Source organism: Crocodylus porosus, unplaced genomic scaffold, assembly GCF_001723895.1.
Source record: "Crocodylus porosus isolate Cpor-Errol unplaced genomic scaffold, CroPor_comp1, whole genome shotgun sequence".
In the NCBI taxonomy this organism is placed as follows: domain Eukaryota; kingdom Metazoa; phylum Chordata; order Crocodylia; family Crocodylidae; genus Crocodylus; species Crocodylus porosus.
In genome coordinates, this window is record NW_017728886.1 from 76920096 (window position 1) to 76943119 (window position 23024).

Genomic DNA, 23024 nt, shown 5'->3' on the forward strand with positions numbered 1-23024 from the left:
ATTAGGTAAGCATTGTACTTATTATATAAAAAGATTGAGTTATCAAAGCTGTAGTGAGTGCTTATTTATGCCTAAGTTGTCTAAGTTCTATAGAACTTGAGCTCTGCTACGAAAACTATGAAGCATAGACAAGGCAAGAAAGTGAATCAGATTCAGGAACAGTACCAAATATTTATTCTGTTCAGAAATGGAAAACCTGACTACCAAATCCCTGTCTTGACAAAGTGACAACACTGTTTTCCAGAAACATATAGGGCAGGGGTTAACAACATTTTTGGCCAGAGTGCCAAAATCACCCTAACCTCCACCCATGCATCAACTTAGTGTGTCAGAGATCAGGGAGCCGCAAGGGGCCCAATCCTCATTGCTGGCGGTGGCTGCACATATGCCTCTGGGTGGACAATGGGGAAGGGGCTGGGGTTGCACTGCCCCAGCCCTTTCCCTGTCATGTGCTGCAAGCCATGCAAGCACTCACCACCACCACAGAGCCAGTGTTGGGGCTCCAGAGCCCAGGGCAGCTGTTTGCAGCATCCCAGCTGCCTGCCACAGCTGACCCAGGCTCTGGGCAGCTGTAGCAGGTGGCCAGGAGGCTGCAAAAACAGCTGTGCCAGGCTCTCCAGCTCCAGCCCCAGCTCCATAGTGGCAGCAGCTGCACATGTGCCTCTGGGTGGACAGTGGGGGAGAAGCCAGGGTTGCTCTGCCCAAGGCCTCTTCCTGGCCATGCACCCAGAGGCGCACCAGTTCTATGAGTGTGAAGCCCCATGTAGCTGTCTGCAGCCTCCCAGCTAAATCTGTACTAATTTAAAGAGCACAGCTGACCCAGGCTTTCAGCAGCTGCTGGCAGAAACTTCCTGGAGTCTGGCTTGCCTCTGGTATGCCAAGAAAAATGGCCTTGCATATGATGCTCTGGCACATGTGCCAGGGGTTGCCAATCCCTGAAATACGTATTCTTTTTTTGAAGGTACATTTTCATTTCAGCAGATTTTCTTCAGAGTAAAATAGCACTAGTTATACCTGACATTGAAGAAAATCTTTAAGATATAGGAACTTTCGTTTCAAATTCTCACTTGGAGCAGGGAATTAAGAAACCACTTTGATTTACAGGGAAAGATTTAATAGATTTCATAGACATCAGGGCTGGAAGGGACCCCAGGAGATGGAGTCCAGCCCCTACCCTAGGGGCAGGAAGTCAGCTGGGGTCAAAGGATCCCAGCAAGATAAACATCCAAATGTCTCTTAAAGGAGTCCAGAGTAGGTGCTTGCACCACCTCTGGCAGCAGACTGTTCCAGACCTTGGGGGCTCGGACAGTAAAGAAATTCTTCCTTATGTCCAGCCTGAAACGGCTTTGGAGGAGTTTGTGATCGTTTGACCTTGTCATTCCATGGGGCGCTCTGGTGAACAGGCATTCCTCCAGATCCTGGTGTACACCCTTTATATACTTGCAGGTAGCCACCAGGTCCCCCCTGAGCCTGCACTTTTGCAGGCTCAAGAGTCCCATAGCTCTTAGCCTCTCATCATATGGCCTGTTTTCCTGCCCTCTGTTCATGTGCTCTGGACTCTTTTCACTTTTTTCCCCACAAATGATACATTTCTCATAGCCATTTCCATTATATAATGTCAAGTTTTAATTGATGACAAGACACCAGGGTGTGATGGTATATTACAGAACTGTACTAATTATTATATGCTTACTGTAAAAGAGCTGTGTGAATGTCAACATTTTTAAGAACAGTGCCCTTCCAGAACAAGCAACCTTCCAGCATAGTATTTCCCTCTGGGACGCAATTAAGCTCTAGTATTCTTAAAACAGTTAATTTTGTCTCCACAGGAAACAAGTGATCCTGGAAACTCAAGAGTCAAACAGTAATAAGCCTCACATTTCCCTCCCACAACAATGCAAATACAAAACACTGCTCATACCTAAGACATGGATACACTCTGTCGTTGCACTTGTGTGAATAAGAAGTGGACAGGAAACACCTCCCTATACAGGTATAACTAACTCTAGTGCAGGATTTCCCTGGAAAACATCCAAGGTAAAGCCAGTGCCAACACTGTGTGGCCAAAGATACCTATTTGTTGTAGGCAACATGCTACCCTTCCACCTAGTGGCAAGATGCTGTAATAGCACATACTGCAAATCAACACACTGCAATAGCTAGCTGGTTATATCTTAGTCCACAGTTCACTGATTAAACTCTGATTAATCTGACTGATATTAATAATTTGCAAACACTACAATAAATTGAGAAACTGAGCTGATTTGGTGTTCCTAAAACAAGTGAGGATACAAGCTATAAAGAAAGTTCTGCATCTCTGTAAAAAAGAACCCAACACTCTAGTGTTCTACAAAAGCTTTTACCTTTTCAGCTGGAAATATATACTGCTGCATGAACTGCTTCACCTTCAGCAGAATCTGCTGACCTTTCCTACTTTGCTGGAACAATTCTCCTGTACTTCTGGGCTGCGTTTCACTGGTGAAAGATGTTCTAAAGAACAAAGTCCAAGTTCATAAATCCAATCAGGTATTCCCAATACCAATACAAACTCCTTCATAAGAAACCAAGTATAGCAAGGGCTCTACCTCTTCAGAGGTATCTAAGACAGGTATGACATTTCTGTGGATGAGTGTGTGTTCCAGCTGAAAGATTTAACGGAAGAGGGAGGACAGGCAGAATGTGGGGCTGTAGTTGGAAGTAATAAGAATGAGAGCAGTCCTCAGATTTTTTTTCCTTCTCACACTTCCTCCTTGCATAAGAGAAGGAAGCTTTGGATCTGGACTGCTGTTCTTTATGTTTAAGAATAAAACTGCTGACAAAGGCTGTGAACAGAAACTGAGAGTAGTTAACTATTGATACCCAGGCTGCAACTAGTATTTAAGGAAACAAATAAAACAAAGCTGCTAAGGTTTTTACTTGCATTAGCCACACCTTTTAGAGAGCGCTTACCTTTTTGAGAGATTTAATCCCATTTCTGCCAAGGGTTTTACCATCTCAGCAAACTCACAGCTATTCTCTGCCACAGAATTTCCAAGTAGAAATCTAGCATAAACACCCTAATACCAAAAAAAACAACCATGCAAAATATAATTGCCTGTTTAAAACTGGATTAGCATTTGACAAGTGAATTGTTTAAACTGATGGACAAAAGTTAAATCCACATATTGCTAACAGACTAAAGAGAAATGGTCAGTACTATTAAAGACACTTAGATTTTACTTGGATATGCTAGTGTTGTCACTGATCCACTTCCAAAACACTGAGACAGTAAAAGGAAAAAAAAATTTAAACGTTCTGGTTTAGCCATGTCGAAATATGAAGGCATACAACAAATAACAAAACAGTATTTGCTGTACAAGTATCTTGTACATAGAGTTCACGGGTCTGATAAACTAGCTAATGAAGTCAATGGGAGCCATTTTGTTCATTTTAACAGGAACTGGAATGGGCCAACAGTGCTTGGATATTAAATAATAGCACATGAGATTATTCCCAAGCTGCTTCTTCGGCATTTGTCGTCTGTGCTAATCACATTCTAAGATTTCTGATCAAAGGAAAAAGAAGTCTTTTGTATGCTTTAAAGAATGACTTAGCTGATTACCACTACTGTCTGCATGTTAGAGCCCCCATTGCAAAAAACAACCAGGCAATGGCCATCACAGTACAAACTGCAAAAGTATAAGTAAAATTGCAAAATATTTTCAATGCTACCTGTTTTTTTTAAATGTTCCATTATGTGGATATATAATTCACAACTACACATGTTCATAATGAAATTACAGAATACTGAGTATTCCTGAAAACATACCTGGGCTATTGCAGCTATTTTAAAATATGAAAGAGCAAGGAAAAAATTTAAGTTGGGAAAGGTGGTGCTAATTCCCCGACAGCGGCAGTAAACTGACATCAGTTCTTCAAATGATGGAATTCCTAGTGGAAAAAAAATGCATACTATTTAACCTAGCCAACATTTTTCCTAAGGAGGGATACTGGGACATAGAAGCTAGTCCAGGTAATAGGATAAGAATCTATAACTTCTGTTGAGACAATACTTAGAACAATCCAGTCTGTGGATGGTTTCTTGTTCCGCAATTTCAAGTTCAAGTTACCATAATTAGCAATCTCACAGATGTGGCATTGGTGCTTTTGGTTTAGGAAGCAGCTTACACAGAGCAGTGATACATGCTGGTAGGGATAATAAGTTTACCTTCTAGACCTGGCCCAAACTTACTCAAAAGACCTGGCTAAATTTGAATACAACTTCCTAGCTATAGGCTTCCAGAATGTTGTTAGTGAAGCATGGAAGAACTGTTTATAAGTTTAATATGAGTCACTGATTATTTGTCTATCACCTGTTTAAATAGTGTTTTTAAATACATGATATTAACAGAGCAAGCATTTTGGAACTTGTTTTGACACAACTGCAATTTCATACCTGCAGTATCTTTTAAATTCAAGATATTCCCTTGTGTTAAGCTTTTAACGCCATTAGGCCAAAAGTAGAAGGAGAGGGCATAAGCTAAATCTGCTAGAGGGTGCCCTGTGGTTGAAAGTTCCCAGTCGAGTACTGCCACAACACGAGCCTTGAAATAAAAATATAAATTAAAACACTCAGGTGAATGATAAGAGCATGAAAACACCTCTGTTCATATACACCATCCACATAAGCATTTAATAGCATTCCTGCTGGATGTTCCCTGCAAGTACTCTTTAAAACTGCACATGTTGTAATATTGCTATAATAATGGCACTTTCTTAACCTAACATTAGGTCACAGGGTCTATTGAAATGACTAATCAGGCAACAAACATGTTAATTTTCACTTCTGCTGGAGGGAGATTAGCAATTCTATTTTGTGGAGGATTTCTTTACTGGTGTTGGTTCAAACTTGGAAAAAAACTCCCGAAATCCAAAGTTTCTGGCAAACAGAAATCAGGGGAGGTGGGGGTTGAATAAAAAAAAAATGGACCTGGAAAGCCAGAGCACAAAGGAGTAGTGGGAGCTTGGGCAGCCCCGGCTCTGTGACAGGGGGGGCTGGCATCGATGCCTACACAGTCAGATGGGTCACAAATTGGCTGGAGGGCCACACCCAGAGAGTGGTGGTACAGGGGTCTTATTCAGCCTAGAGGGATGTGGGCAGTGGGGTCCTGCAGGGCTCGGTCCTCCACTGTTCAACATCTTCATCAGTGACTTGGACGAGGGGGTGAACAGCACCTTGCTTAAGTTCGCAGATGACGCTAAGACATGGGGAGAAGTTGGCACACTGGAGGGGAGGGACAGGCTACAACTAGATCTGGACAGGTTACAGGGGTGGGTGGATGAGAACTGGATGGGTTTCAATACTGACAAGTGCAAGGTACTGCACCTAGGGGGGAAGAACAAGCAGCATACCTACAGGCTGGGGAACTCCTTTCTCATCAACACAGAGGCAGAAAAGGATCTTGGTGTCATTACCGATTCAAAGATGAACATGGGCTGCCAATGTGTGGACATGGTCAGGAAGGCTAACCACACCCTGTCATGCATTCACAGATGCAACACAAGCAGGTCCAAGGAGGTGATCCTCCCCCTCTATGTGACACTGTTCAGGCTGCAGTTGGAGTACTGCGTCCAGTTCTGGGCGCCGCACTTCAGGAGGGACGTGGACAGCATCAAGAGGGTCCAGAGGAGGGTCACTCGCATGATCAGGGGGCAGCAGGGCAGGCCCTATGAGGAGAGGCTACGGGACCTGAACCTGTTCAGCCTCCACAAGAGAAGGCTGAGAGGGGATCTGGTGGCTGTCTACAAACTGGCCAAGGGGGACCAGCAGGCTATGGGAGAGTCCCTGCTCTCCAGAGCACTACTGGGAGTAATGAGGAATAACAGCCATAAGTTGACTGAGAGTAGATTCAGGCTAGACATCAGGAGGCGCTACTTCACAGTCAGGGCAGCCAGGAGCTGGAACTAACTTCCAAGGGAAGTGGTGCTCACTCCTACCCGGGGGTCTTCAAAAGGAGGCTGGATAATCACCTAATCATTTGACCCCAGTACTCTTTCCTGCCATTGCAGGGGGTCAGACTTGATGATCTGCTCAGGTCCCTTCCGACCCTACCAACTATGAACAGCCCATCAGGCAGGCTGCCAGAGATGGGCAAACCCTATTCTGACTAGCTCTATTCAAAATGTAACTGACATAACACAACGGTCTCTAGAGGACCAGGTAGCATTTACATGTTTATAGCCTTTCATGTTTATAGCCTCTTTTCATGTTTATAGCCTTCCATTAACACCTCTTAATTATTCTGTGCCCCAACAGTTCTGTGCGGGAAGTAAACAGGGAAGCATTTATAACCCCATTCTAGCTGTAAGGAAACAGCATGACCTTCTCCTGACTGAAGGTGAACCAGTGACAGGGTCAGGCATAAAATAAAGAAAGCCATGATTCCTGGTCTTCCGGTGAGGCAACAAGAAATTATATGAAGCAGGGTAAAGCAGAATAAATTCTGAATTCCTTTTAGTATAGTATAATCACTAGACATGACTACCTTACCATACAGGAGAGAGAAGAAACCTTTAAAACTAGCATTGTTTTTCAGGCAGCATAAACAAGGGGTTTCTCAACTTACAGAGAAATACTAGTTTACTTTTTTGATGCAGAGAGATTCCAAAGTGCAATTCAGATCAGATGATACTTGCTGTACAAACTATGGCCTATTGCCTAGATCCTTAACTGCATCCTGCAGCTGTTGTGTAATTCTGTTGAGCACACAGGCTAGGCAAATCTTTCACTTGCAAAGAAACAAATATATGCACATGTCAAAAGCGAGTGCAAAATGATGCGAGTAAATCAATGCATGTGGTTACCTGCAGAAATCAGAGAACAGTGTTTCTCAGATAAAGGCAGATGAAATCCAGTGCGTAGGAGCAGACTTGATTAATCGAGTCTGCTGGAGCATGGAAATTGATGCACTCTGGCAGCCTCGCATATCATGTGTATCAGTGCTGCCGTGCGTCTCTGTTCTGACAAAATGGCGGTGGTATGCTTTGAAATAAAATGTGTCCAATGAGCTTTAGTTCAAAGTGCTGCCATTTTTTCAGCGCGGGGATGTGCGGTGATGCTGATGCACGTGACATGTGGGTGCTTTTAATTAGTGTGGCTTGCTAATTAAAGTGCCAGGCACCGTGCTGGAAGCACGTGTAAAAATGCCCTTAGAGTCTAACTGGTTTCAAATAAATGTGGATGATTAATTTCCAGGGTTGTTATACCACTCCTGATGTCTGTACTCCAAAGCTATGCAACTGAGTTTTTTTCTTGTTTCTGTTGGTATTGCCTATTAAAACTACTGCAGTCAACTGATATTATTCCACTGATTTCAGTGAGCTTTGCATCAGGCACTTAAGCTCCAGTCCATCAAAGCACTTCAGTATGTTTTTCATTCTCAAAGAATGTAAGTATGTGGTTGGACCTTAAATGTGAGGGCTAAATTCAATACAGGATTTGTGTGCCTGGCCTCCAGAGTAAGATCCAGATACTTATGATCAGCACCTAACTTCTTACACAGTGCATAGGGATAATTAAAGACCTCAGAATAACCCACATAACTGCCTTTCAGAGAAGGAAGCTGCCCAGAGTTTTCTTGGGAACAGGCTGGGGTGCATCTGAAAACCTGCCCACCTGGAACTTAGGTAGCTGACCCAGAGCTGCATGGAGACACCTCTGACCACATGGGATCTACAGCCCAGAATCCTGTCCTGAGGATAAGTCCTTACACAATTGCTCTTTCAAAAACCAGAGTAGGGCTCACATTACTTTTTAAAAGACACACAGAGAGAAGGCATTGGTGGTGCTTATTTTTTATCAAATCCCATAGTACTTAAAGTACTCAGTGGAAGACCCAACTCCAACCAAATGATAAGGACATTAATCTAAGAGAGAAAAAGAAGAACTCCAGGCAAGCAGATGAACTCTACAGTCAAACAGGGAGATGACTAGTGGCTCAGGTGTCTCCATGGTTAGGCAGCAGCTAAGTAGGTCACAATTCTGGATTTAGATTCTCTCAATTCCACTAAAGTCCTGCTTTAAACTCCCAAGTACCAATTAGGGTTTTGGAGTGTATTTTATGGCTCACTTTTCTGAGCTGTATAGTCTACGTATATAAAGAAAGTAGAATGACCATCTGCACCGAATGTTTTGAGAACGGGTAGGTGGTCAAGGATAAATCTGATTTAGGAAAGTGGATAGGAAATTGGTGCATTTGACTATACAGCTCAGAAAAGTGAGCCATAAAATACAAATGCACCAATTTCCTAAATCAGATTTATCAGACCTCCTTGACTCTTTCACAATAAGGGTGGTCAAATACTAAAATAGGCCACCTAGAGAAGTTATGGAATCTCCATCCCCAGAAATTTTCAAGAGCTGGTTAGACAGATACTTGACTGGAATGATCCTGACCTGAGCAGGGGACTGGGCTAGATGATCTTCAGGAGGTCCCTCCCAGCCCTACTTTCTTATGATTCCATGATCCTGTGCCTCCTTATGTTGGTAGCAAAGCAAACGAACAATGTAATTAAGCAGTAGGATTACAAACACACACAGTGGAGTACCTCTGTTGGATGGAAGATGATGTTATCTAGTCTAAAGTCTCCATGAATCAAGTTTTCTTCATTGTCACCAGATGGCAAATTGTTCATTAACCACTCAGCCAACAGGTTCATAGCAGGAATATCTACATGAGCAGATGCATCATACTGTTTTTTCCAAGTTGACACCTGAAAACATACAAATATGCAAAATTATTGGAAAATGTAAATTACAAATCCTTTAAAGAAAAGTATTATTTAGATGAGTGTGTGTCAATCTCAGGAAAGCCATTGACCAGGTCCTAGACTGCTTGCTAATGTAGCAATTAATGACTTTCCTGGGCTTGAGCAGGGGATCAATTCTAGGGAAGTCATTAACCAGGTCCTAGACTGCTTACTAACACAGCAATCCCCTGATCAAGCCCCAGCATTGCATTAATCGCTGCAGTTGCAAGCAGTTTAAAATGCAGTTAATGGCTTCCCTGGGCTTGATCAGCAGATCAAGGCCAGGAAAGCCATTAACCAGCTCCTAGACTGCTTAATAATAATGCAGCAATTAATGGCTTCCCTGGGCTTAATCCCTGGATCAAGCCCAGGAAAGCCATTAACCAGGTCCTAGACAGCTTAATAATAATTTAGCAATTAATGGCTTCCCAGGCTTGATCCCTGGATCAAGCCTAGGAAAGCCATTAACCAGGTCCTAGACTGCTTAATAATAATGCCACAATTAATGGCTTCCCTGGACTTAATCCCCTGATCGAACTGGTGGAAGCCACTCATTGCCACATTATTAAATGGTCTAAGCACCTAATTAATCTCTAAAAAATATCCTAGTAAAATAAATCAATGGACACTATGAACTGTAAGTAATACCAAGTATACACACTTTATAAAGGACATTATAAAAGGACCTTACTGAAACTGAATGCTAACTTTAAGACAGGCAGTTCAAATTATGTATTAAATGCAAGCATGGTGCACTGAGCCACACTGGCTGGAGACGTTCTCTGCCTCTGTGGGATGAACACTTGTCCATACATGGAGATGACACGCTCAGTGTCCACCAAGTTTGTTGGAATGGTGAGGCAGCGTCTTGTCAGGGCGTGAAGATGTGGAAACCAGTCATAGACAGAGACCCGGACACAGACACAAGCATCTGACACTCTGATGAAGTTCATATAGGCAGCACGTTCGCTGTCATACTTTTTCCCCCATCCAAGGATTGCTTTCAATAGCTGAAGGTCACAACTCAGCAGGAACAGCACTAAGGAAGGGGGCAGCCAGCTGTCTGAACCAGGGTGGTGGTGACAAGTCATACCTGTAGTAATGGTTCAGCTTTGCAGCTATTGTTGGAATAGGTCCCTTCTGTTTTTCAAACATCACTTGATCTTGAATGTCACCATGTCTTAGGACATTGCAAAGCTTGGGCATACACTGCATGGTTGGTGTGATTTCCAGCTCCTTACTCACAAACTGCTGGTAGTGCTTGGCATGGTAATGGACTGTGTGAGCATGGGCTCTGGTGGCAGCAGCATAGTGGCATGCGAGTCCACACCTTGAAGGGCAACAGACTCACTGTATTGGACCTTACAACCTGGACAGTGCTTGAAGACTTTCTTGAAGGAAGACAACAGGCTATCCACCTTGGGAAGCTGCATGCACTAGATGTCACCTACTAGGGACAGAATGTGCACATTACAGGTGACATGAACAGCACTGGGCAGCATTTCTTGGAACACATCAGAGAAAGCCTTGCACATGTACACGGCACTGTCAGATAGGAATGCTAAGATCTTGTTAAAGTTTACATCATAGCTGACAATTACCTTCATGGTTGCTTGGGACACGGTGGAAAAACTGACACAGGTGAGGTGGACCAGCTCAGTTTGAAATGCACGCAGCTCCCAGTCGGTCCAGCTCCCCAATACAAATAAAATGTGCAGCATGTAGTTGTCCTGAGGGTCAGTGGTTTTATCAGCCACAATGGAAAAGGAATGGTACTCTGCCCAGGCAGCCTTTGTAGACTCTACATGTGAAGGAATCCCTGCAGGGAGTTAGTCCTACTGAAGCTTGTTGGCACACGGAAAACTGCCAGCACTGGGCATGTTTTGTTTCACGTAGCCTCTCAACTTGGGGTAATCAAGTTTCTCCAGTGGGATGTTGGATGCTGTGAAAGCATCCAAGAAGGAAAATGCCGCCTCTCACCTTGCCAAGTTGCTTTCTGTGGCCCATTTAAACAGGGAGGGCAGGGTAGCTGGCTTCTTGCTCTAACCTTCAGTTTCTGCAGCAGCCTTCCTCTTCATGTCTGCCTTGGACTCCAAGTGACAACTGATGCTGGTTTTCCTGGACACATCCAGAGCTGCACTACAACTAATCCCTAATCCCCACCTCTCTCCCCGTTGCTCCAGGACATCAGGGCTTCCCGCTATTTTCTGTTTGCAGCTGCCTTTTTTTTCCCCCTCACTTGTTCACTGGTCATGCTCCCACTTTTTTTTGGTCCTCACACTTTTTGCAGGGACTGGGCTTTTTCATGGCGGACCTACCAGTTGTGTGGTTTCTGCAAAATTAATAAAATCATGATTTCAGTAGGTCCCTAGTCATAAGACTGGGAACTGGCAATAGTGGAGTTGGTTTTATTATTACCCTAGTAGTATGGCAAATGTCAAAATGCCATAAATTAAGATTAACAAAACACCAGGGGCAACATGTAGAGGGTGCACATGGTGGTGTACCCCCTACAAAAAGGGGTGTGGGCAGTCGCTGCTAACCACCCTGCCACCAACACTGACAGCAACGTCTGCAGGTGGTCTGCAATCCCTGCTGGCCGACCCTTGGTCAGTGCTTACCATCCAGCCCCACCCTGCTGACAGTGCCAGCAGGAGCCCCCCACTTACCACCGCCACTGCCGTGCCCCCCCAGCTGCCAGGGACATGAGTCGTTCATGCAAAACACTGTCAAGATTTTACTTATGACATGTGGCACTCAATACAGGAATCTTCTCTAGGTCTTCAAGCCAGTCTGACAGCTGTGCCACCACTTTCTATCCATCTGTACTCCCCCTTGACTCCAAGCATCATTATTAATGTCTTAGTCAGCAACTCACATAATACTTGTGCAGCTTAACTGCTCCAGGCTTCTAAACGTGAACAAAACCTTTTGTTCACGTTTCCTCTGACCAGCTCAGTCACATCCACTGCCTCCCTAATTATCCCTAATCATAAAGGGGCTTTATTGGTTTCCTTAGCCCCTCACGAAGCTGCCAAGCAATTTTGATTTCTGTTTAATGCCCCAAATCATTAGAGTATCTCAGAGTGCAAAAAAGCAATAGAGAAAGGATTCAAGATAAAGATTTACTGAAAAGCAGAAAATTGCAGCATTACTCTATCTTTGGTTTTTGTTTCTCTCACCAATGGAAGACAAAGTACAAACTTTGCTTCATTACCATTAGGCCTATATAAGTGAAAACAACAAAATCAAATAACATGAACCTGAACCTTATAGATACTGTGCAAAAAGCTCCAGTATTTCAATATCTTCAAACTAAAACAATAAGAAATAATCATACACTGATCTATTTTCTAAAGTTCAGGAAGCTTTCTTTGAAAACAGAGGAAAAACTCTGATCTAGGTTTAACCACTGTAAACCCAAGACTATTTTAACTAGAACTGCTTCATCTCATACCAGTGTAACAAAACAGAATTCAACCCTCTTCCCTGATACACAATTAAGATTCTTTCTAGCTTACTCTAAAAGGGAGTAAAGTAAAATCCTATTTCAAATGGCATGGATGATACAAATTTATAGAACATTAACACAGAGGTTGCAATACCTGGATTTTGATAAGGGTGATATTTTGCTACATCTTTCGACTTCTAAACCCAGGGAGATCCAGTAGCTTTAAAGCTGTATTAAATAAATGCCATGCCTGATCAGAGTACCACACACTTTATTACAGCATTAAAAATACTTTGTAACATGTACAGTAACTGAAGTAGTTGTAATGTATTAGGTAATAGCAAAGTCTTAAATAGTCTAAGGATGTTGTTTATTTTCTAAAAACCTTAACATGATAAGCGTTGTAATCTTCAATTCAAATGAAACTTGCAAGGGCATTACAAAGTAAAATATTTCTGGAAGACCTTTACCTGCCTCCTACAGTATCCTGGTCCTCTGCCATACCCTTGGAGACCAAGTGACTGCAAATCAAATGAGTGCAACCGGGCCAACGTTTCCATCACAGCAACATACAAAGCAGACCGCTCTGCTGGACTAACTTCAGGTACTGTGAGGTCTCGAAAGATGCGACCCTAAAGACACCATAAGTCAGACGGTTAGTGGGATGGAAGGAAAGGGTGAGGGGAAGGGGAGAGGGAATTTGTACAGCTCAGCAGCATGAGATCAATGTGATACAGTCAGTCACAGTCTCAGTGAACCCTAGTGACCTGCTTGTTCCTTATCCTGGAGAGGTCACGACACTTCCTCTTACTATAATCCAATGCTACCTATTTCTTAGGATGCCAGTGAGAAGCTAATTTTAACATAAATAATATACCAATAGATAAAAGCCTGAACTAGAACCTTTTGTCCTGATCTCCTTACACTGAAGGTGTTTAACATTTTGATTGTGCAGCTTAGGTCTATTTCTAATATTCTGAATGAAAGTAAGTCAGTACATTAGCTATAATCTTTTAATACAATATACTTTTTAAACAGTTTTTGCACTGTCCATAATTTATAAAGGTAATCTTACATTTTCCTTTAAAGTAATGTTCCTTGATAAGCACCCTTTTTAAAAATCTATTTTGCTACACCATGAGCTTGAAGGAAAAGCTAGTCAAATTTATCTGAACCCCACTCACTTTCAGCTAGGTAACGTGATGTGTTAAGTAAATTTGCACAGGCAAATGCACCAAAGAGTTCAGTTCTTGCCAATCATGAAAACTAGGAATTAACTTTAGCATTACATAACAAAGTTTAGTCAACATAATCAATTTATATTGCAGTCTGCTAAACTTGGAATATATCTATTAACTTGCAACTATCCATTTTAGACAAATCCAAGCTCATATCCTTGAAAAAATAAAAGTAGCAGGATCCAGGCTTAAAAGAAGAAACTGTACTTTCTAGAAACAACACAGAGACATTGCCAACTTTTTAAACTTACCAAAACAAAAGCATTAATGTTGTTAGAAAACAAACCAAAAGGGTTAAATCTTATCCCAGCGTTTTATTTCAATGTTCATTTAATTAGAAACTGAATTACAATCTTATTTGAATGGAAAACCCTAAAATTAAGAATACAAACTAGACAAACAAACGACAGGGAATTAACAAATAGCATAATACCATTCTAACCTATGCCTGAGTCAGTGAGGAGGAAAACTCATGATGCTCACACAGGAATGATTTCATTGCATACCTTCTAATTGTTTTTTAGTTTTCTTAAAGCCCCCTGTGCCAGGAGTCAAGTGATGCTATGATAATCTCATCTTTCATTTAAAAAACTAGCCTCTAGCCCTCCCTCACTGTTGCAGAAAAAAAAGCTTAAAATCTGACCTAATTTTTATAGCTTAGAAACCAGTAGGCAAAGAACAGAACTGAGTACTCATGATTTAGTTTAAAAGATCATTATTTTTAAAACAGTCTCACAATTTTGACACTTGATTTCTTGCATACCTGGTGCTGGCAATAGTTGAGGAGATTAATCATATTCTGACTGCCACCCAGTCTTTTTCTTTTCCTGGCAGAAACTTAATACAGTTTAAGTGGGATCACTTAAACACTGGATTTCAAACATGGCGTATTTAAAACAGAAAAATGTTGCATGTTGAAGTGAACTGGATCTTCCAAAAAATTCCACTGGGAAGCAGAAAGGAATGTATGTAAAAATGACCCCTTAAAACTAATTTTAGAAGGAAATGCCTTTTTCCTGTGACTGAGTTAAAGGCTAACTTTGCATCAAAATGTTGGACGGGAAACGTATGATGACCAAACCTGGACTTCTGAAAATCAAAATCATACAGCAACTGTCAATCCTCCTGGATCATGGTGTATGCAGGCGGGCCACCCAGACCTTGGATGCATATGCCTGGGCAGGAATTTTTGGAGGAGTGGAGGCTGCCGAGACCTTCCATCCTGCTGTTTGGCCACTGAGACAGAATCCAAAGACCAGACTGAGTCTAGATGTTTGGTGCCTCCATGGCTGTAGTTGTATATGTATCTGGGAATACAAACCCAAGTCTCCTGTGTGGTAGGCAAGGATTCTACCACTGAACCACAGGGGACTCCAAAAACTAAAATATAAAAAAAGGAAATTATAAGGATCTGTATGTAGAAGAGGAATCAATGAAGAATAGGGAACTGCAGGGCTAGGTGCATACATCAATGCTGTTCTCCTTTTACTTCACTGCTTGAAATCTTACTAACACTGCATTTTAAAAGTATTTTTGAGTTCTTTGTAAGAAGATTGTGTTAATCTGCACAAGTTGACACGTGACAACTTATTCTCAGAATATGTATGAACCTGCTAAATTACATGAATAGATATATTTTGAATCTGTGTACTTTCTAAGCCCCAAATTACCACAGTCGGTGGTTTTTCTTTTGAATAAATAAGATTTAACCATACTGTAATTAATGTGTGATATAAGGAATCTCAGTTCCAAAGTGAAAGAACCAGCCAGAAGACAATGTTATAAACTAATTTTAAAGGGTCTGGACCTGAAGAGTTCCCTTTTGTTTACCCAGAAACTTTTCAACCTCTCAAGTAGTGTTGAGATCTTGCCCACATCTGCCTACACCTTCCCCTGTAACTAGGGCCTCTGTTCACTTTTAAAAAAATAGTTGATTTCAATATTAAGAAGGGATGACACTGTAACAGGGCACTGGGGTGTGCCTGTACCCTTAAGGGGGCAAGCAGTCAAAAGGCCACTTGCAGGTGGCAAAGAAGGGTTGATTAAGGACTCATCTGACAAACAGCAGCCCAGGCTGGAGCTATATAAGCACTGAGCCTGAGCTAGTCAGGCAGACCTGCCTTGGGAATCATGAAGAGAGGAACCCTTTGCAGCAGTGCCCCTGAATTGATCATGGGACTGAGCAGGCAATGCTGCAGTCAGAAGAACAAGAAAAAGGTACCTGGGACAGACAGGAGCTCACTTATACAGGCAGGTAGTCTTGATTTTTATGTTAGACCCAGGGAGGGTTTGGGGCCAGCCACAAGGCCTAGCTGTTTAATTAAGTTGTACTGGTGACTTAACTTTGAACCCTACTGGGACAGGCTGAAGGCCCCCTTAGAGAACCAGTAACCCAGGAGCCCAGACAGAGTGGGGGTCCAGCAGGGCATGCACATGCCTAGAGATTGAGAGTGGGATGCAACAGGGTGTACAGGAATGTAGGAGGCTGCTTGTGGGACAAGGCAGATGCAAATCCATAGAAGAAGGGCTGCATGTCAAACCAGGTGACAGGAGTGCCCAAGGGGACCAAGCATGTAAAGCTAACATCATAAGTGATAACACCCATGAGACATGGGGTGTAGTACAGAGGGGGACAGAACTGTGCATTGAGCCCTTAAGGCTACAGATGAGCTCTCTTGGCTTGCACCCCTCTAGAGCAAGTACCTTAAGTGCTCAGCTGAGACTAGGAAGGCCCAGGAGGGACCTGGTAGTAACTTGCACAGCTTAAGGCTCACTCTAAGGCACATGGGCAGCCTCCCTTACATGATCCTCAGCAAGAACAAGACATGGCAAGCAAACAATTAAGGGAGGTCCACATTGGACTGAGCTGGGCAGTTGCTGCACAGCCACCAGGGGGTGCCATGGCTGCCCTTGGGCTCAAACCAGCCACAGAGACTTTCAGGTCACAGGAATAGATACCACCTGGCTGGCTTTAAAATCTGACTGTTTCCCTAATAAACGTATGGGTTTCACAGCAGTAGTCCTGACTCATGTCAAGATGTCTGCCTGAAAACACACCTGAGAGAATCGGGTTGAATAGTAACCTGAATACATGAACCATCAGAGGGAAACGCAACCCCATAAAAACTGATGACAACAGTAATTTTTGCTAGTTAGCACTTCTGAAAAACCAGGACATTTTTCTTTCTGAGGCCCAGAAATAATTCCCCATAATTCTGGGCTCTGACATTGAAAAATATTGGCCAAGTTTCTTATTTCAACATACAAAAGCTTTAAACACCTTAAGGAAGTTAATAAGGGGGAAGGTGGGGGAAATCTGTAATATATTGACCAACCTGTACGTGTTCCATAACATAAAATTCAGTTCCAATCACAGAAACATCACTACAATACAATAAGGGCTCAGGGACTGGAAATCCAGCTGAAAATAATGCTTTCTGCACTTGATATTCTCTGTCAATCTAAGAAGGATACAGTGTTAAGCACAGAAAAGCATTCAAATTTTTCAAATACAATTCCAATTCCTTAATTTATTCTTTCATACAATGCAGGAAAGCAATAGTTTACCATCTCAAATACCAAGCACTGGATTATAAATCCAGTACAGAAAATGGATACTATAATGGCTTATGCATCTATCTGCATGGTTAGCTATATATTTAACTGCTAACATTCTTTATGCTGATAATTATATAGATTTAATGCAATCTCTATGAAGTCCATGCTAAGCTTGCTAAAGAATATTACTAACCTTGTGAGCTCTAGGTAGAAGAGGACCATGAGGCTTCTTCCGGAGCACGTATGCCCTAACACCCTTCTGCAAGTAAAATGTTGGATTGGATTGGCCTGAACTATAGAGGAACAAAACAGAAATTCCTAAGAAATGAAGTCTGCAAACATTTAACAGAAAGAATAACTCTAACTACAAAGCAGGAATGCACACAACGCTGTTTCCAGACACTGAAAGGGAACCTAATTCAAGGGTCCTCTTTTAAACACACAACCTTACCAAGCAGCAAATGATACTTTGGAAAGTCTGGAGCTCTGTGTTCAAGCCCAGTTTAGCCAAAGATTTCTTGTTTGAAACTGAATATATTATGCTTCCTCTAGCTTTGTCCTTCTGTAGGTATCATGAAAAATCAGTCTATTTTCAAAGCTCATCCTGGAGCATGCTAGTCTCAAAGACTTTCTCAAAACTTTCTAAGTAAGTTTAGAAAAATGCATCAGTATATACACTTGAATAAACTTGCTTTTCCTTGCAATGGAATAGATTTTAAAGACTGCAAATACTAAGAAAGTTAATGAACTAAGACCCCAATCCTGCAACTCCAAATGGAATTTTATGTTTATACTGAGCCACAGTAAAATCATCAAGGCTGTAAACCATTTATCCTACAGGTGTCACTGGGATCAAACAGGCGTACAAGCCCACTGTCCTGCTTCAAGTCCCTATGATGTATACAGGAAAAGATATGCTAATGTTCTTTCCCAAGACAAACTGGCTTGGAGGAGCAGCAATGCAGCATGAAAGAGTAACAAGTGTAAATGACTGTGGTATGCCTGTTTCAATCTAAGTCAAACCATGGGATGATCAGGCCCAGGTCAAAGGAGACATCTATTTACAGCCTATGGTTCTGGAACTTAATAGTTCACCCATACCCATGTCATGTATTATCAATCCTTAAGGCAAATAAATTTGCTAATCATGCTTTTCAAACTTATATAATGCCTGGCAATTTGACTAGTTCCCCCACCTCTTCAGATCCTTCCAGTGACACATCTTCTTCCACCTCATTACCTTCAAACTTCTGATCTTCATCTTGAAAGCTGAGCTCATTCACATAGCCGGAACCTTTTTCTCATTCATGTCTACCTTAAGATCCATTATGCCCTATACGTGGCGTGTACAGGCATAGGGTGCTTGTACACACCACGGGCATTTAATTTGGTTTAGTTCTCTGTAAATTGAAACGGTAGCTTTTAAAAAATTCACCGTTTCCACAATTTCAACTTAGGGAGAATTAAACTATACTTAAACCCCATAGCATGTATACAAGGGTGGGGGCCCGATCCGTACCTGCCTCTCTGGCAGTCCGGAGTGGGGGCGGGGGAAGCGGTGAGCTGCCAGTGGGCTGAACAGTCCCTGAGCTGTGTGGGGATCACAGCGCTTCCTTCCGCAGCTGCAGGGGGGATGGTTCTTCCCTCTATGGTGGGGGTGGCACCCACCCCAGGGGGCACTGCCACTGAGGAGGGAAACACCGACCCCCTGGCAGCTACGGAGAGAAGCACCAGGCCTCCAGTGCAGCTCAAGCAGGCAGGCTTTAAAAGGGGAGGTGGAGGGGGAATCAGGCTCCTTGCCACTGGAGAGGTGTTTTATCTTGCTGCATTCCAAAGTCATTTAAAGCAGAATACACCACCAAGCAGGCAAACAGCAACACCATTAAAGTGGTGCAAAAGGGCATTTAAGCTGCTTTAAAGGCTAATTTTGTGGCATGTACAAAGGCCCCAAGAGACTAAAACATCAAATTACTTTAAAATAAATATATCTGACCTTCCAGCTGTGTACTAGATTATACCAATTACCATAAAATAATTTTTATCTACTTATTTATGCCCACAAATCTCTACCTAATATCTTGTTGCTCTCTTCATTACAGCATAGCTAAACATTTTGAAGTGTCAAGCTGGTGTAGGAACTTACCTTCTACTTTCAGAAGCTACATAAATACTTAGAAACTTGCATCTTTCTGTCAGTGAGATTTAAGCTCCTGAAAATGGAGCACAGGTGTAAAGTGCTTTTAAAAATTTTCCTCCATATTGAATATTCTGTGTGAACGCAGCTTGTTTTTTTTCTGTCTGCAAAGCACCAATCACACTTTCTTTCATTTTCATACAACTTTTAAAAAAATCCTTTTTAAAAAGAAGCTGCATGTTTATTTTCTTTCTAGGAACAATAAAAATATTGTAAAAACCCTAACTATTAGAGAGGCAAGGATTTCTTAAGGTGATTCTTACCACCAGTTGTAAGCTGACTGGACACTAAAAACCAAGGACTAAATACTAATATTGGATTTATGTCCCATTACAATTTATCCAGATTGTGAATTCTTTCTACTCAAGGAAGGTGAAATTTACCTACACCCAAGTCCATCTTTTGATGATCTACCAGTAATCAACTTATTTTCCTCTGTTTAATTAGATGTGGGCTATTCCTGAGAATCTCTCTCAGCCCCTCCCCTATGCTGTGCTTCATTTGCTGTCTGGCTTCCTGTAATCAGAGACTTGACAAAGAATGCCTTGCATTCAAAAGCTTGTCTAACTTTACCCCAATGACATAGTTGCTCCAATAAAAAATAACATCCCTAAGAAATCATTACCTTTTTCATGACTTCTGGACCATCATGGTTACATCATCACTCTTACACTACATCAAGTATTGGAGAATATGGACACACAAGATAAATATGTCCTGTTAAGCATTCACTGAGTGGAAGGTCTGGATGTCCCAAAGTTCAAAGTAACTCTCATTTCTCTCTCCACATTCAGGGTCTGTGAGCATATAACTAGGATGTGTTTGTAAGTCACTTTCTTCCACTTCATAAACTCCATTGCTACTTTGTGTTAATACTACTATTGTAAATCATGTTGGATATAGCTCACTCAAAAGTCACTTTCTTAAAAAGAGACAATGAGACCTTCCTTAAAAAAACAAAACCAACTCCCCAAAAACTAATATTATTTCTATACACTGGTCTTGAAGACTTCACCGGGGGAGAAGACAAACAGACATAGACTGTGTGTGCATGTGTGAGTATTTTAGGATATAAGTGGGAGAGAACGAGAAGCATTCGATGTTTGGGGCTTTTTCAGATTTATGCAACAAGAGTACACAAAAATAAAAATTAATGAGTTATCCACTCAACTAGGTATATAACTGGATATATGGTTAACAAGCAACATTTAAGTAACTCTTTTGGCACTTCAGAGTCTGTCTAAGGGAAACCATGTTGGCTAGTAGTTTAAAGTTTGTGTTTATAGGTATCATGTAAGTTTTTTCAAATTCTGATCTGTAGAATTTGTTAGCTGAGGCAGCTATCTAAAGTAATGTTTTTTTATATATGCATTCTAAATGCACACCACATGGGAATATCAGTAAATACATTGCAGGACTATATGATTAAATTTATCATGAACCTTAACTGTCTTCTTTGTAGCCAGTTCCAATTTACCAATCCATTACACTGTGAAGGACCACGGGTTTTATTTTGATATTTCTGTTTGATAAATTGTTCATGTTGTCATTATATTGTGTGCCTGAGTTTTCATTCTTTGTGCACAAGCTAATAAGGTAAGAGCTGGCTACTTGCAGGCGGAGATGAGATGGATCTACAGAGTCTTCAATGGCTTTATTCAATGTGAGATGCCTTGATGTCCAGAGAAGATAACCATGACAAAGGAAGGGCAGTTTGGGGAAAAAAGGCAGCTTGGCAGCACCTGGCCAGAGACATCTGCGGACTGAGAGAAGTGGAGGAGCTCTGGGAGGTAGAAAGACTGCGAAGGGAACAGCCTGAGTATCTTTAACAGTGTTCAGAGCTATGCAGGCTGGACTGGGGACAGAGCTTGCCCCCTTTGGAGGGTATGGAGAACTTCTGGCTGGCTGGCCCCATTAATGCCCTTTAATGAAGAAACTATCTGCTGAGCTGCTTGGAATTGTGGGTTGCATTGGGTCTCCCCAATAAGAGCTGAAGTCCCTCTTTCAGGAGCAGAACTGGATTCTGTCCTTGAGTCAGGGCCATGGAGAATAAGGGAAGGTGAGAGACTGTAAGGCTAGGGTCTCAGAATGGGAAGGAAACTAACCTCCCCCCTTGCTCTAGAAGCCAAGCTTGGGCTGGCTTCAGGACTCTTCCAGATACTGGACAAGGCCACAGCCATCCTGAGACATCACTGCCTGGAGAACACTGTAGACAAAGTTCTTTGGGTGAATCTGGTATCTTTTATTAGACCAACTTAAGTAGTTGGAAAACAATTATTAAGCAAGCTTTTGGGTTCAAAAATCCTTCGTCAGGCTAAGGAAGTTTCTGTAGTTGGTGTGTGCTCTTCCAGGATGGAATGAAAAGTAAAGAAGCCAGAGCCTGGGCTGGTATGCATACAAGACAGGCAGTCAGTGAAAATGTAGATTGAGTCAATGGGTGAGAGACAGGCGGGGGGTTGGGAGGAAGAGAGAGAAGGGGGATGAATAGTGGAGAGATACCTGGGGAGTCAGATGTCAGGCAGGTTATAATGTGTCATAAATCCAATGTTTATATTTAGTCCATGATTTTTAGTATCCAGGAGACTGATGAAGTGGAGTTCGTAGGCTTATCTCTGGGAAGCGTTGTGTAAGTTTCCTTTGAGGATCAGGACTGAGAGACTGAAAAGAGAGTGGTTTTCTTGGGAGAAATGTGCCCCCACAGGTAATTGAGTATTCCTGTCTTTGATAGATTTCCAGCGTGCATTCACTCTGGTACACAGTTGTTGTTTGGTCTCTCCTACTTATTTTCCACCCAGGCATTTGGTGCATTGGATGAGATACTACATTTCTGGAGGTGCAGCTGTAAGATCCAGGAATGCTGATGGCTCTGCTGTAGGGTATAGTAATTGTGGGGGTGGTGATGTGTTGGCAGGGTTAGCATTTCTTGTCATGGCATGGTCTGGCTCCTTTTGTTATGTTCTGGGCTTGAGGAAGTTTGCTTCTGGCGAGAGGTTAGCAAGGTTTGGTGCTTGTTTGAAGGCTAGAATGGGTGGCTCTGGGAATATCTTTTTAAGAATAGGGTCTCTTTTTAGTATGGGTTGCAATTGTTTGAGGACTTTCTGTACAGGTTCGAGGGGGGGTGATATGTCATAACCAGCGGTGTGCAATTTGTGGGGGGGTTTCTTCTGTACTGCACCAGTTCTTCATGTGGTATCCGGGTAGCTCTTTCAAATATGTTGTATCTCTCTCTGGAGGAGTGTCCCTGTTGAGTGAAAACTTTTTGAAGATTTGGTGAGGTGGGTGTTCTCTTCAGTGCAAATTCAGTGGTATCTGAGGGCTTGGCTGTATATCACAGCTCCTGTGGTGTTTCTAGGGTGATTGCTGATTCTGTGCAGATATGTATGTTGGTCTGTGGGTTTCTTGTACAAGGTGGTCTGTATTTTATCATTCTGATCATCATGTCTAAAAAGGAGATGTTGGTGCTGGAGTATACTAGAGAAAGTAGAAAGTTAGGGTTTTTGAACCCAAAAACCTGCTTAATAATTGTTTTCCAACTACTTAAGGTGGTCTAATAAAAGATATCAGAATCACCCAAAGAACTTTGTCTGCCTATGTCCTTAGACCAGCATGCTGCAACCTACACCCCTGGAGAACACTGTGACATGCACATTTTTTCTTTTTTCCATATCTAGCTATTGAATATACAGTTAGCAGTATCTCGTCCTCACATCTGTACTCCTATAGAGTGGCTTTAAAGAGGAGCTATAAGTACAGCTGAAGGCAAAATATGCTTCTGAATTAACCCCATCTACTCTTA

At 42.2% G+C, this 23024-nt stretch overlaps 1 protein-coding gene across 1 annotated transcript in view; it reads right to left on the minus strand.

Moving 5' to 3' along the window:
• ACAD11 (acyl-CoA dehydrogenase family member 11) overlaps positions 1-23024 on the minus strand; it is a 63746-nt gene that overhangs the window by 39826 nt on the left and 896 nt on the right. Inside the window, exons 2-9 of the mRNA XM_019536901.1 lie at positions 17228-17327; positions 16812-16937; positions 12709-12870; positions 8587-8751; positions 4436-4583; positions 3809-3930; positions 2950-3056; positions 2364-2490 (exon numbers count right to left, since the gene is read on the minus strand). Coding sequence (XP_019392446.1) covers positions 2364-2490; positions 2950-3056; positions 3809-3930; positions 4436-4583; positions 8587-8751; positions 12709-12870; positions 16812-16937; positions 17228-17327 — 1057 coding nt within the window. The remainder of the gene's footprint in view (positions 1-2363; positions 2491-2949; positions 3057-3808; positions 3931-4435; positions 4584-8586; positions 8752-12708; positions 12871-16811; positions 16938-17227; positions 17328-23024) is intronic.